The 15,639-nt window shown below is 39.4% G+C and overlaps 1 protein-coding gene across 12 annotated transcripts in view; it reads left to right on the top strand.

Annotated features, from left to right (window-relative positions):
* GOLGA2 (golgin A2) overlaps positions 1 to 15,639 on the top strand; it is a 121,288-nt gene that overhangs the window by 44,265 nt on the left and 61,384 nt on the right. For 3 of the 12 annotated variants that reach the window (XM_077478738.1, XM_077478740.1, XM_077478744.1), the window contains 9 exons: positions 3,734 to 3,841; positions 5,935 to 5,978; positions 7,097 to 7,160; positions 8,692 to 8,748; positions 10,520 to 10,600; positions 12,287 to 12,346; positions 13,775 to 13,813; positions 13,918 to 13,980; positions 14,066 to 14,159. In XM_077478738.1, coding sequence (XP_077334864.1) covers positions 3,734 to 3,841; positions 5,935 to 5,978; positions 7,097 to 7,160; positions 8,692 to 8,748; positions 10,520 to 10,600; positions 12,287 to 12,346; positions 13,775 to 13,813; positions 13,918 to 13,980; positions 14,066 to 14,159 — 610 coding nt within the window. The remainder of the gene's footprint in view (positions 1 to 3,733; positions 3,842 to 5,934; positions 5,979 to 7,096; positions 7,161 to 8,691; positions 8,749 to 10,519; positions 10,601 to 12,286; positions 12,347 to 13,774; positions 13,814 to 13,917; positions 13,981 to 14,065; positions 14,160 to 15,639) is intronic. The other 9 variants (XM_077478739.1, XM_077478745.1, XM_077478741.1 and 6 more) reach the window with 5 other exon arrangements.

Raw genomic sequence — 15,639 nt, forward strand, 5'->3', positions numbered from 1 at the left:
TTGGGTTATAAAGAGGTCCTTGTGCCATTTTGTTTTTTTTGGTTCCCCAGCTCCATGTTGGGACAATGTGCACCCCTCTTCCCTCCATTTTTTATTTATTTTTTTGTCCTAAACATGAGTGTTTGTTGGGGTGACCTCCTCTGTGTAGGGGAGAAACTGGTTTAAAAGACACTGTGAGATGGTTGGGTTGTGCATGCATGTCCAAACCTTCACTGATGTCTATGGTCAGCCATATTTACTGTTTAAGAGGGCATTTGTGGTTTAGCCAATTAGATTTGAACTCACTGCATTGTTAAAGGGTACTGTTGAAAGCCTGTTTTTGGTTTCTTGTGGCTAACTTCACAGTAGATCTACTAAATTATTAAATGAAGGCCTTAAAGTGTATCTAGATTCAAACACAAAAAATGTAGTATATTGCTGCTTGCCAGTCTTCGGATGAGCTACCTGGTAATCCTGCAAATAACACTCTTCCTGTGTTTGAGTGGCTACACTCTACTGTATACTGTATGGAAGGTGTCATGGTTGTCACCAAGGCTGGCATTTAAATATGTCTGCCTTTTTGTTCTTCATCTTCATTACATGGGAATGATGGGATTGGTAGTTTACACAAGAAGAATACCATTGTTTGTGCTTTATTTCAGCTCACAGGAAGTGACCAGGACACTGCATTTCTGGCAAGATCAACAGGTATTTCCTGTACTTGCTGAAAATGTTCTTGGCCTGAAAAATGGAAACTAATACATCTACAACATCTCAGGGCTGGTAAGGTGCAATATGTTACATGTTTGTGCGTTATTTTCTAATGCCCAGTAAACATTGGCCAAAAATTGTCCGGCTCAGCAGGAACTCCACAACTTTGGTCTATGTACACAGTTGCCTGTTCTACAGAAGCCGGTCTAATGGGCATGCTGGTTAACAAGCATTTGATCAGTGCTCACAGCCGTTGGCTGCAAATGCTGATTGGTGTATTCTGGGGGGGTGTTAGTGGGGGAGAGAGATGGTAGTCCCCCTGTCAAGATACAATGTCCAGGCAGGAGAGGTCACTGCATCAACATTGCTTTTTTTTTCCTTCAGCCCACTGGTTGTGTGTACCCAGCTTAACTCTTCCTGAAAACCGGTCAGGAAAGTTGAAGAAAATGGCATGTAGATATTGTCAGTTTCACAGGTGTCTGAGCTCCTTCCCTTTCATCCCAAATGACAACTCCCTAACTAGTCAAACAGGAACTTCTCACCGGTACGTATGTGAGTCATTACTGACGCGTCACTCGCTGCTGCAGGAGAAGGATGACTTCATTATGAAGAGTGCCTTCTATTTCTAAGTCTGTTTGAACTAGAAATTTCAGCAAAGTCAAAAAAGGCAAGAAAACGCCCATTTACCTGATATACATCTCTCTAAATGTCTTTGTGAGTTATAAAGTGGAGTGTTTAGACACCTTCAGTGATTGGTGGATTGTTTGGGCAATGCTTTAGGTAATATCCATCTGTGGCAAAGCTGAATTTCAGGTTAAAATCCTAATCCCAGGATCCCAATAAAATGCCCCCACACCTCTATATCCTACCTTACACTTAGGGCTCATTTACATTGGCAGCAAGGACTACTACGCATCTGAAAAGGGATCCACATATTGCTTTTTGACGGGTGGTGATGTGTCACTACATCACCACATCTCTACTTATTTTAACCCCCTGAACACAACAGCGGGTTTAATTCCTGCTGTAGCTCTGATGCTTTGCTTGTGTACACTTTTGCCACAGCCTTTGCCGCTTGGGGGGGGTGAGGGGTAATTCATCCATGTGCCCATACCACCGCAAGTGGTGAAGTGGGGTGGGCAGTAAAACCACAAGCCCTTGTAGCTGCTCTTGCCGCCTTTGCTAGAAGCTCACTAGATTTCTTCCAGATCAACATGCATTTATCTGTACCTCTACCATTATATATATATATATATAGATAGATAGATATATTTGCCTAGACATTCACTTTTCTGCTTTGTGCAGTTATCACAATCCATGAATAGTTGGAGATCTCCACTCATACCAGAATGCTCGGCTAGGCTTTGCAGCCTTCATGTTTGGGATGCTTTTGAGATGTTGAATTCTGCTTTATCCCTGTAAATTTTATCCTTTGCCAATTTCAGCAAGCGAATATGAAATCGGAGCCCACCAAAGTGCTGTATTTTACATGTTCCTGGGCATTAAAACTGGCATACATGTGTCAGAGCTGCTGTTTGCTGGTGAAGATCCTTGGTACTGGTAGTGTTAGTGTTGCTGGATTACTATTCAAGTGATGTTTAATCACCATGACATTTAAAAGAATACTCTACACATGCTTTCTTCTATTAAGAGTTGAGGTCTGCAAAATGTGACTGGTTTGCTGATCACTACTCTGTGTGCTATATGGAATATGTACACTATGGTCTTTGGCCAGCAGGCCTTCAAAGCCCAGCATCTGCTGGACATCCTGTGAGTTTTTTCCAGATAGGTTGATTTTTGCCTTGTGCTTCCAGAACAAGCAATGATAGGAAGTCTCTCTAGCAGGAAGATGAACTGAATTTTTTTTTCTTTAGTTTTAAAGCTTGGAACCTATCATGTTATGCTATTATTGGCTATGTCCCAATGCGGAGGTTCTTCCTCACTTCCTTACTGGAGGTGGTGTTCAGACCCAACTGAGGAAATTTCTAAGTTTTCACTACTTTTGACCCATTCACATCTATCCAGGTTTGTGTTGATGCAGCTCGTTCATTTGAATGGGCTTTCAGCACACTACAGTGAACATAAAAATGGACATGGACTTTTCTTTCTAATGCAGTGCGCCATAACGCACCGTAGTGCATCAGGGAATCGTTGGCTTAGTGTGTTGGTATGGAATTCAAATTAAAGACACCTCAAGGCCCTCCCATGCGCATAGCCCATCTAAACCCAAACTAGTTTGAAAGAAGATCTACACAAGGCCCCTTTCACACTGAGGCGCTTCTAAACTGCCAGTAAAATATTTGAGTGCTTTTGAAGAGCTTCCCAATAATTTCATTGGAAACAAACGTTTTTTCACCGCACTGCCCCAGTGTGAAAGCATTCATTGATTTTAATGGAAATAGGTTTTCGTGAGCTTATCGGGTGCTTTTTTTTTTTTTTTTTTTTTGTGTGAAAGGGGTCTTACACTGAACTCTAGGCAAACGGCTACATAGACAGCTGAAATACTGCTACCTATTTGTATGAGCCCTTCCCACCAGTTCTGGTCAGGAACCACTTCCTCTCTGTAAATATAGTTGATCAATGCTGTATAAATTTTTCCTGTTTTAGTTTTTTTGGAGGTTTTTTTGTCCGTTTTTTTATATCCAAAATGGACATTTCTAGAACAGGAAAAATTGCATTGATGTAACCTCCCTAATGGACATGTGGATGTTTTAGTTGTGTATACACGTATGTCTGACTGTACAGATATTAGATTGTAAGCTCCACTGGGGCAGGGACTAACCAGACTAATACAAATTGAAGTGAATGCAGCTTTTTAAGAAAGGTAATGAATTTTCAAGATAACGGATTGCGTATTTTACTATTTGGTTTACTCCCAGTCTTGTCCTGTGTATATTTTTGTATACATTCTTGTTTTTGCTTCCAGTTCTTTTGATTGTGCAGACAAAAAACATAAAACATTCTCATTGTTGTCTTCCAATTTAAAACTGTCTTGTCTTTCTGTAAAGAGATCAACACTAATCCATGTTGTGTACCCCGACAGGTGATCTTGGAGCAAGATGTTGCTCATGATGTTGAAATCCTAACAGAGGATGTCTACGATAATTCTAAAACCCCAACCGAAACTCAGTTTGATAACCCACTGGCTGAGGTGTGCAGCAACCACACACTGCCCTGTCTGTTTAGTGCTAATTCTAGTAGAAACATTTCTAAAACCTCCCTCTCTCTCTTTCCAACTATGATCTTAGCCCCCTAAAGCAATAAATCCTCTGTTTTGGCTGCGGAATTGTAGAATTTGCCTTGTATTGTGGGCTCTGCTTTGTTTAGCTTTATTTATTATACAGTGTGTGTGTTATAGATATATATGTGTGGGGTAATCCAAAAGGAACTACAAGAAAAACAGAAATGGAAGGCACCCACACCTCTGTGTAAATGGAAAAGGACACAGTCTTGCTTTCCACAAAAAAATAAAACCAAAAAAAATACAGTCCTGAATGGACACGGATGTAGTCAGATACAAATGGATGTTTGTTTAAATCCACAAACCCATAGGAATGAATTGCTGTGTGTTTTCCATCCATAAGTGGACAGGTGAAAGACAGACAAATGGCACATCCTTGTAAAAGTGCTTGTAGGTTTAGAATCCTTTTTAACCACTTCCCATACGAGCCAATTCTGGCACTTCACTCCTACATGTAAAAATCGCCCATTTCTTTTTTTTTTATTTTATTTTTTTTCCCTAGAAAATTATTCAGAACCCCCAAACATATTCTATATAACTTATTTAGCAGAGACCCTAGGGAATAAAATGACGGTTGTTGCAACTTTTTATGTCACACTGTATTTGTGCAGCGATTTTTGAAACTTTTTTATTTTTTTTTTTTATTTTTTTTTTATGGGGGGAGTTCCATTAATTAAAAAACAAAAAAAAAAAAACATTATCCCAATTTGTTTTTGTATGATGTGAAAGATGTTACTCCGAGAAAATGGATACCTAACATGTCACACTTTAAAATTGCGCACGCTCCTGGCGCCAGACTTCGGTACTTAGAAACCTCCATAGGCAATACTTAAATTTTTTTTTTTTTTGCAGTTTACATGTTTAGAGTTACAGAGGAAGTCTTGGGCTAGAATTGTTGCTTCTGCTCTAATGCACGAGGCAATGCCTCACGTGTGCGATTTGATCCTCATTTACGTATGTGGGCATGACTTGCATGTGTGTTCACTTCTGTGCGCAGGCGCTTTATATTTTTCTATTTTACGTGAATTTTTTTTTTTTTTCCCCCTTTTAAAAAAAAAATAAAATACAATGTATTTCTATTACTAGGAATGTAAACATCCCTTGTAATAGGAATGGTGCATGACAGGTCTTCTTTATGGAGAGATGTGGGGTCAATTAGACCCCATATCTCTCCTTCAGGCTGGAAAGGCTGAGATAAAAAAACAAAACAAAAAAACCCCCTCTCCGCCTTTCCAGCTGCATACTCTGTTTTGTTTACTTCCGCTGGCCTGTACATGACCTCATAACGTCGCCCCTGGGCCTCCAAGGGTCATAGAGATGAGTGGGGACCATCCCTCCCGCCACCTGTAGGAATGATCAAGAGGCTGAACTGCAGCTACGATTGTTCTTATGTTGCACAGAATCACTGGCTAAAAAAGACATCTGGATGATGCCTGTAGCTGCAGGCATCATTCAGGTATCCCCACTCAAAGTCCAGGACATCACATGATGGCCTATGGGTGGGAAGTGGTTAAAGGGAACCTTGCTGCTTTAAGTTCACTTGCTCTTTGAGTTATTAAATTTTTTTTATATGGGTGAAATTTTGTGTTCTCTCATTTTGGAGTGAACTGCAGAACATAGAAAAAAGTATGTGATGATAAACAGCAGTATTGGGGGGCTTTCAAAGTGGCAGACTGATGTTTTGAAACTTAAATAACACTCTCTGAATAAGCAGATACACCCAGTACAACGCAATTTCATGTTCCAACCAATTATGGTGTTTGTTTTGGCATATGAAGTAGGTGATTTGTATTTCCTGTTTCATCTTCTGACATTGGGAGTCCTCTCTGCTATAGCATGCTGCTCTGGTTTGTGGTGGCTGGGAATAAGATAATTTGCTGGTACTGTCCATTTCTCTCTCTTTTTCTGGGTTTCGCTTTTTGATCTTCTTTTTTTTTTTTTTTTTTTTTTTTTTTTTTTTGCTTCCCTGCTTTTGGTGATTCCCCTGTTTTCTTGTTCTTCAGCAGAATGACTATGATGGTCCAAAGGTGACATCAGATGGAAACAGGTAAGTGTTTGCTTCCCAGCATGTGTCCTGCATTACATGATTTTAAAATGAGTTCCTCTGTAAAATATACTAAAATCCCAGAGGCACCTTCTTGGCTGTTTTATAGTAGATTATGATTTGATGTTGGCTTATGGCTATAAAGTGAAAACCATACAAACAAATGGCAACCACCCCAACCTAAAATTAGCCTTTGCAGCTAGGAGTATATGGAAGGGCGATGCATGTCAAAAAAACAACAAACAAAAATTCCCAGCTCAGTTGCCAGCCTGCAACAAACTTAATTAACCCTGTCTAACAGTTCATGTTAAAACCAAAGGGTTTAGTTTGCACACATTTGCAAATACATGTGTAAGCTGCAGAGGCCACGTCACTGCATTTTAGTGTACTGCAATCCTTATTCTATAAAGTTTGAGAGTCTCCTCAGTTGGAGCACATATATAAGAATGGATAGATTAGGGGAAGGTGTACCTGGAGGGAGCCCACACCTCCTTAACCAGATCCCACCTGGCCTATAACAGAATGACAGCCGGTGGGGGATTGGTTATCCTGACTGGGCATCATATGACGTCCAGCGAAACAAGCCGCTCGTGTGCGTGGTGATCAGTAGTGCGGTGTAGTGCTCTGACACCCTCTCTGATCTTGGTAAAGAGCCTATACTTTGAAGTTGCACAGATATGGATGGTACTCATTGGAAATCATGGGGTACGACTTGTACAACTTGTCCTGTGACTTTGCAGTCCCAAGTCGCAGGATTAGTTTAAGTGTGAAAGGGGCCTTAGTGTTAGTCTGAATTCGCTATAATGTATTTGTAAAAAATTCTATTATAAAAGGGAGTCCCATTACAATTGCAATAAAGAAATTGGGGACAAAGGGGTCTTATTACAATTGCAGCAGTGGTTGGAAGAAGCTGGGAGTTGGTTTGTGAAAATCTCTTTGGTGGGTCACTCAAAAAAAATGGTTGCATCAACCAGAATCTCCCAAAACTGATTTGGGTGACTGCACGATGAAAAACTGCTTGTTGCCCCAATAGCAGGAAAATGAATTCTTACAGTAAACTTTATTAATATTATAATTGGGTGGAAAAAATTACACCTGTACTTATGTGTACTATTTACTAGGTTTGTCTCATCAACGGACAGTTTGCGACAGCTTTCGGAACAACTCAATGGACTAGTGTCACAAGTAGGTAAACCTGCTGTTTCCATCCAGGGAACATAATTTAGTTCTTAATAGAAAGTGCTATGTGGCATATGTTGTGCTTACACGCTAAAGGCCAGTGAAGCTAGTGGAGCTGTGTTCAACTTTTCATGTAATTTTAAAAATCTGAAATTAGGACACATTCAGTGTATGTTATCTGCTACAACTTTTGCATGTAGAAATTTTTGCTTGCGCACATTTTTTGTCAAATACCTGTTTATTGAAAGTTTTCAATTGCTTACATACAAAAATGTTTAAGATTGCAATAACTTAACAGACGCTTTCAAATACAGAATATCTAGGATTGAAACCATATCAAAAACATGCCATAACCCTGCAACAAGTGGTGTGCTAGAAAACCATATGTAGGGAAAAAGTGAATGACTGACTAGAAGGGGGAGGAAGATTCTGAAAAATGTTTTGAAGAAACCGCAAAGGGAATGAACCAATTATTTCACTACTAGGCTTGGAATGTGGAAGAATCACGAAAGGCCCGTTGGAATGTCCGAGTGGTGCACACCTTATCAGGATCGAGACCATCTTCTGTGACCAGGGTTTCCATTGGGTTGCATTTTTTTTAGCTGTGACTAAAGCACGAGTTTGTAAAGTGTTTCAGGAAGGATTAGCACCCCTGTTGTGTTTTACTGGTTTGCGGGGCTCTCTTTTTAGGAGAATTCCCTCACTTGGTGTCCTAGTGACAATGGTTTTACCAAACAGGAAATCGGGGGGAAATTTTCAACTGCATTGTAGAGAAAAATAAAAATTATTTCATGGGTAGCGTAGAGGGAGGCTAGCACTCCTGACCAAGCAAAATGAATATTGGGACCCATATTGGTTCCAGTCACATGTTAGAGCTTCAGTTTGGACTTCCTCATTGTATGTGCATTGTAAGTGCAGGGTGTCATAGTGCCGTACTTTGGGATGGGTCCATGGTTCCCTGCATTCACAGAAAGTCCTTAGTCTTGAAAAGACATCTAGTGGAAAGGAATTATTGTGGAGGACATGCTGAAGAGGCGGCGAGTATTGTAGCTTGGGCTTTTTAAAGCAAGGCCGTGTGAAAATTGAAAGACTGAGCTCAGAATGGTAAAGCATGCTTACCTTAAAATAAATCTTTAAGAGGAAGTAAACCCTACAAAGCTTATTTTTGGTAGCTGGGATGAAAAACAAAAACAGTGCTTTTACTCAGAGCAGGTCTTCTCTCTTTCAGTGAATCCAGTAGTCTGCAGTATCAGCAACAGCTCTACTATTACAAAATAACTTCTATTCAGCTGTATACAGTACTAGCCCTCACAGTCATTCTACCAATTTAAACCATTTTTTCAAACATGTTCAATTAGACATGGCCAACCAAACATTATACCTGCAATATGAATAATATATAAACTTTTAGGGTAAGTTGCAATATTATGAATGTTTGTGTCACTATAAAAGCAAAGTAAAAATTACCCTCTGACTATTTTGTGTGTGTGTGTTCACGAACCTTAGCTGTGACCTGAAAATATCATTTCCTTTCCAGAGTAATTCCTATATAAATGGGGAGAACATCATCTCAGCCACGAGTCCAGAATTAGAAGTAAGTTTCTCTCCTAGTTAGCTGTGGTAATTCATGCTTGTCAGAGATCATAAATTCCACTGGGGGGTTGGTTTATAATAAATGTTTATACACACACAGTGCATCCGGAAGGTTTTTAACAACACTTCACATTTTATCTTAGTCTTATTCCAAGATGGTTTAATTTTATTTTCCTCAAAATTCTACAAACCATACCCCATAATGACAAAAGAAGTGAAAGACGTTTGTTTGAAATCTTTGCAAATGTATTTAAAAATGAAGAATAAAATCCCATATACATAAGTATTCCCTGCCTTTGCTCAATACTTTGTGGAAGCACTCTTGGCACCAATTACAACCCCAAATCTTTTTGCGTATGATGCTACAAGCTTGGCACACCTATTTTGGGCAGTTTCTCCCATTCTTCTTTGCAGGACCTCTCAGTCCATCAGGTTGTATGGGGAGTATCGGTGCACAGCCATTTTCAGATCTCTCCATAGATGTTCAATCTGATTAATGCCTGGGTTCTGGCTGGGCCATTCAAGGACATTCACAGAGTTGTCCTGTAGCCACTGCCTTGATATCTTGGCTGTGTACTTGGGGTCTTTGTCCTGTTGGAAGATGAACCTTCGTCCCAGTCTGAGGTCCAGAGTGCTCTGGAGCAGGTGTTCATCAGGGGTGTCTCTGTACATTGCTGCATTAATTTTTACCTCAATCCTAACTAGGTTTCCAGTTCCTGCCACTTAAAAACTTCCCCACAGCATGATGATGCTGCCACCACCATGCTTCACTATAGAGATGGTATTAGCCAGGTGATGAGCGATGCCTGGTTTCCTCCAGACGTGACCCTTGCCATTCAGGCCAAAAAGTTTAATCATTGGTTTTATCAGACCAGAGAATTTTTGTTTCTCATGGTCTGAGAGTCCTTCATGGCCCTTCCCCATATCTGTGCCTCAATACAATCCTGTCTCAGGGGTCTACAGACAATTCTTTGGACTTCGTGGCTTGGTTTGTGCTCCTACATGCACTGTTAACTGTTGGACCTTTATATAGGCAGGTATGTGCCATTCCAAATTGTGTCCAATGAACTGAATTTACCACAGGTAGACTCTAGTCAAGTTGTAGAAACATGTTGGGTATAATAAGTGGAAATAGAATGCACCTGAGCTAAATTTGGAACACTGTGCCACTGTAGACCACACCCCTCAAAAATAAGAGATCCACCACCATGCTTCACAATTGGGACGGGTTGTTTTCTTTATAGGCCTTGTTTACTACTCTCAATACTGAACTCTATGGATATATATAGAGTTTTTTGTTTTGATCTCATCGCTTTAAAAAAAATAAAAAATCCAAAAATTCAGAGGCTTCTTTCAGGTGTGTGTGTATTTATTTATTTTATTGAAAGTGAGTTGTGTTGTGGCACTGATGCAGCAAAAATGTCTAAAATGTTACAAATTCTGCCAAGTGTATGTAAACTCATGAGCACAACTGTATATGGAGGTTCAGGACTGTGTGTAGGCAAAGCTATTAGGGATGAGAAAGGAATAGAAAATACATCCATGCTTTCCAAAAACAAAATTCCACAATTTAGGGCCAGAGTCCTTAACATAACCTAAAGTTGCAGCCATGGCATCTAAAAGTTCATGGCCCTTAATCATTTGAAAGGTAGGATTGAATAATTGAACAAAGTGTTGTCCTCTCTTATAATGCCCGTGTGTATAACTTTTTTTTTATTTTCCTTTCCTTTTATCAATCTGTCCACTCTCCTTTGTGTATGCATGCGCTGCAGTCTCGTTTCCAGGATTTGTCTGCTGCCTTGGACTCCAGTAATTTAACAAACAAACAGCTCAGTGCAAAGATGGATGAACTGGTAAGAGAAGAGCGATGCTAACGCGTAGAGTCCTATGTGTACTGCTCTCTGTGCTCTATATCATGTGCTGACTCTACACACCGCTGTTTCGTTGAGTCACTTTGGTCTTTTTCCCTCTTGCATGTGTATGACCTTGTCTTGTGTTACTACTTATGTCCTTGTATAAGTTGTCCATAGAGCATGTTTGGTGGTACAGCTGTTATCAGGTGCATGTCTCCATGTGACTAACTTGCAGATGTTTTAGCAACAAAGCTTGGCATTTTATGTGTACTTTACTGTACAAAATGCTGTGTTTTTTTTTTTTTTTTGTTTTTTTTGTTTTTTTTTTGTTTTTGTTTTACATTTGGAGTATCTTAGTATTTTTTTTCAGTCCATGTACAGAGTAGTGCAGCAACAAGATCCATTGCTATGTAGTCTCCCATGTGATCTCCTACCACTGCTGCTTGCTTTGGTACCTACGAGCCAATCTGTGAACCAGGCGGATCCAGGCAGGAAAAATTTGTGCAGCGAGGAGAATTGCAGGAGGAAATTCATAGGGAGGAACTTTGTAGTACTGCACCTTTACACTGGACTGAATTTATTTTTCCACACTTGTCCCTAAATTACCACATCAAAAATAAGCAATGAAGAATAGGTTTCAGTGGAATCCTTTGTGGACATCAGTTGTGTTAGTATATTAAAAAACAAAAAAACTAAAATGGTTTCCAAATTACAGTAATAGTAATAACCCCCCCCCCCCCCCCCCCGAAAAACAATATTAAGTCAGAAGTAGGGCTCCAATTAACAATTATTTTCATAATAGATTAGTTGGCTGATTGTTTCGATTAATCAGTTAATGACCTTAAAAAAATAAAATTAAAAAAAGGGTGGTTTATAATTTAGTTAATATGTAAAGTTTAAAAAAAAAAAAGGCAATTTATTTTTAAATATCTCTATGCAGTGGTAAATATAAATAACCATCTATATGGTAAGGTAGCAAAATCTCTAATCCACTCTGAGAAAAACAGAGAGAGATATATGGTATATACTATTAAGAGGGGATAAACTGTATATAATATTAGTGGATAAATACTGTATATACGATTAAAGGGTGAATCTGGTAAATATCACTCAGATTTAAAGAAAAAAAAAAAGTTAGACAGTTTTGCCCGATTTTGCAGACAGGAAAAAAAAAAAAAAAAAAAAAAAAAAAAAAAAATATATATATATATATATATATATATATATATATATATATATATATATATATATATATATATATATATATATATATATATATATATATTAAAAAAAAAATTTTTTTTTTATTATACTTTATAATTGTATTTATTTTTGGTTCCTAAACCCACAACTGTGAGATCAGTCTATATTCGCAGTAAAGCATGCTTGTTATTAAGAATGGTCTCAGGCGCGTTCGCAGCTCCACGTGCTGCTTACACTGCACATCGCTAATCACAGGCAGTGAGACATTTCCCGATCTGTGCAGCCACGCATCAGGAAATGTCTCGCTGCCTGTGATTAGCGCTGTGCAGTGTAAGCTTCCTGGCGTGCTTGAGCACGTGGAGTTACAAATGTGCCTGAACCCATCCTTGTTATACTCACTGTGGAATCTAAGGGGTTAATCCTCTGCATTGTGTAAAAAGGCGTTTTGATCCTGTCTTTTCTGTTCCTCCCCTTCTTCCGCAGTCCCCAAATCTTCTCCTGATAGAACAGAACCTTGGGGGCAAGCTGCGTATGCTCCATTTGGTAGGAATATCAGTTAAATTATTTGCTCCTTGCTACTGACTCATACCATATTTTCTAATCCCATATAACTTGGAGGAGCTCCAGTCTCCCTCCAAAAAAAATATCAGTTGCTGACTTTTAATCTAAGGACACTTGCTGTACCCGTCCAGGGATCCAGTGATGCCCAAGCCGATGCTTCAATCGTGCCGCCATCTTGGGTATGAGCAGCCATCAGTAAAGCCTTCTGGCCTTACTGCAGTTGCGTGAGCCGCACTGTGCTTTCTGAATGGTCCCGCAGTCTTGGAAGACTGCGGGACCTGTGTGTGTCCCACAAGGCTGCAGGGGGAAGGGGACCAAATGACGATTACTGTGGCAATCTGACCTGGAAGTGGGAGCACATGGCTCTCAAAACCAGGTACCTGCTCCCACTAAAAAGTGCCAATTTTGGCAGTGGAGGGGGAGGATGCAAACAAGCGGAAGATTCACTTTTGAGTGAAGTTTCGCTTTAAATACTAGGAGTAAGAAACCAAAGTGCTCCCAGAGTACAACATCCGTTACACCCTAAATCGACATAACAGCCTGTATGAGACAAGTGATAGGGGCGCTAAACCTGTTACTGCTAACCATAGCGCCCATAATTTGAAGATTTGGATTACTCCTGCATTGTTGGCCTTCAGACAGGGAAAAAAGAAACGTTTGTTGGTTGTAAGGGCTCATTCACACTATGTCCATTGAGCTATTCAGGTCAGTGCAAGGGCACATAGAATACATTTGTTTTCTATGTGCCGTGTTCACACCACAGTGCTTCATTGTGGTGTCTTGTAGCTTTCCAAAGAAGGTATGTCTGCATTTTGCAGTGTAACACGTTACCGCAGCGCTTCACAACGAACTGTGGTGCATATAGTTGAATGACATGTTTTTTGACATTTCAGTAAAGTTTTACTAGTTTTTCTAATCAGACACTGCAGAAAAATACCTGTTGATCTGCCAAAACTGTGCTTGTCATTTCTTGTTGTGGGTTCACAAAACTGCCTTTTCTGCACAACAACAGGTGTTCGTTATTTTGTTGTCCAAGATAAGAACTATAACCGACCTTAAAGGGGAAAGAAAATATAACTTAATTATTGGGCAATATATAAACGTAATGCTAACTCTTTGTTAGCACAGCTTTTACACGTCATCCTATAAATTGTGATTGGCTATTACAGTTGGGAGCCAATCACTAAAGGCATGTCTGCCTGTGGTTGATTCAGTGAAATAATTAGTGCTTCATACAGGAAGCCTCCCAATTGAAAGAACACTTCAAATGGCATATTGTAGGTTTTCTTTCAGATCACTGATTAACTGGCTAGTGTGCTGCTTCACATCATCTGCTAGATTTTGCTGCATTCTGTGCTCAACGCTTTTTTTATTTTTTATTTATTAATTCTTATGTTTTGTGTGAATTAGAATCAACAAAAGCAAGATGTTATGGAGAAATTGGACAAGGTAAAACCAATTTTTTGTATATAAAAAAATTATATATATAATTTTGTGTGTGTGTTTTCTTCATCTTTTTACATGAATTCCCAAATCTGTTTTGTTTCCTTCAGGAACGAAAGGAGTTTGAGCAGAAGTTTTCGAAGGAGCAAGGTGCACTTCGAGAGCAGCTGCAGGTGAGAAGCCAAAGAATTTAAATTTCATAAATTTCCCATCATTCTTTTAGAAACTTTAAATGTAATGAATAGTGATTTTTCACAGGTTCACATCCAGACAATTGGAATTTTGGTATCTGAAAAGTCAGAGTTGCAGACCGCCCTCTCGTTTACACAGCAGGCAGCACGTCAGAAAGGAGGTATGTGTCCTCTAATGGTTAACTTTACACCAGCTCTTAAAGCGGAACTTCAGATTTTATTTTATTTTTTAACTTTCCATCTATTAAATCTTCTGCCCTCATTTTACCTTTTGCATAGTAAAACCTTTTTTTTTTTTTTTTTCCTGCCAGTAAATACCTTATACAGCCCACTTCCTGTTTCTTGTCTGGTCATTAGCCTAGGCTTATGGCATCATGCACAGCTCACTCTCTTGTGAGTTTGCCAGGAAGGGAGGGGGGATGAGTCCTAAGAGGGCCAATGAGAGCTGCAGGTGTGCCTCTGTGTAAATCCAGGAAGTGAACAGGCAGCAGCTTCAGCTTCCTACAGTTAAAATGGCTGCAGTCAGACTTAGTGGAGGAAATTTTCTGCAGAATATTTGGCAAGTACAGAATCACAGTATGTATAAAATAATATGCAAAGTGGTTGGAGGGAACCTTCAGAATGACAAAGATGTTTTTATTACAAATTATGTGAGCAGACTGCAGTTCCTTTTTAACCACTTTCAGACTGGACCATTTTGCTGGCTTAAGACCAGACCACTTTTTGCGATTCGGCACTGCTTCGCTTTAACTGACAATTGCGCGGTCGTGCGACGTGGCTCCCAGACAAATTGGCATCTTTTTTTTTATTATTTTTTTTTTTTTTCCCCTGCGGTTTTTATTTTTTGCGCTATGAACAAAAAAAGCGACAATTTTGAAAAAAACTCATTATTTTAATAAAAAAAAAAAAAAATATATATATACCGTATATATATATATATATATATATATATATATATATATATATATATATATATATATATATATATATATATATATATATATATATATATATATATATATATATATACATACATACATTTCCCTCAGTTTAGGCCGATACGTATTCTTCTACATAAGTGATTGTTGATTGGTTTGCGCAAAATTTATAGCGTTTACAAAATAGGGGATGGTTTTATGGTATTTTTTATTAATAATTTTTTTTTTTTTACTAGTAATGGCGGTGATCAGTGATTTTTATTGTTACTGCGACATTATATCTGACATTTTTGACACATTTTTGGGACCATTGTCATTTATACAGCAATGGGTGCTATACAAATGCACTAATTCCTGTGTAAATGACACTGGCAGTGAAGGGGTTAATCGGGGTGGCAGTGTAGGGGTTAAGTGTGTCCTAGGGGTGTGTTACTAACTGTGGGGGGCTAGTGAACACAGTGACAATCACAGGGAGCAGAGATCAGTGTCACTTGTTGCTAGGCAGAACGGGGAGATGCTGTTTACAATGACCTCTCCCCGTTCTCCTTCCCCCTGAGGCGATCACGGCTATACCCACGGCGATCGAGTCCGCGGGGCCTGCGACCGGACTCGCAAGGGTCCCGACCGGTACCTGTATGCCAGTTTTCCTGCCCGTGCCATTCTGCCGACGTACATCATTGCGCGCTAGTCGGGAAGTGGTTAA

The sequence above is a fragment of the Lithobates pipiens genome, unplaced genomic scaffold (genome assembly GCF_037356315.1).
Source record: "Lithobates pipiens isolate NorthernLeopardFrog02 unplaced genomic scaffold, aLitPip1_a1.2 Scaffold_1, whole genome shotgun sequence".
NCBI classification, from domain to species: Eukaryota; Metazoa; Chordata; class Amphibia; order Anura; family Ranidae; genus Lithobates; species Lithobates pipiens.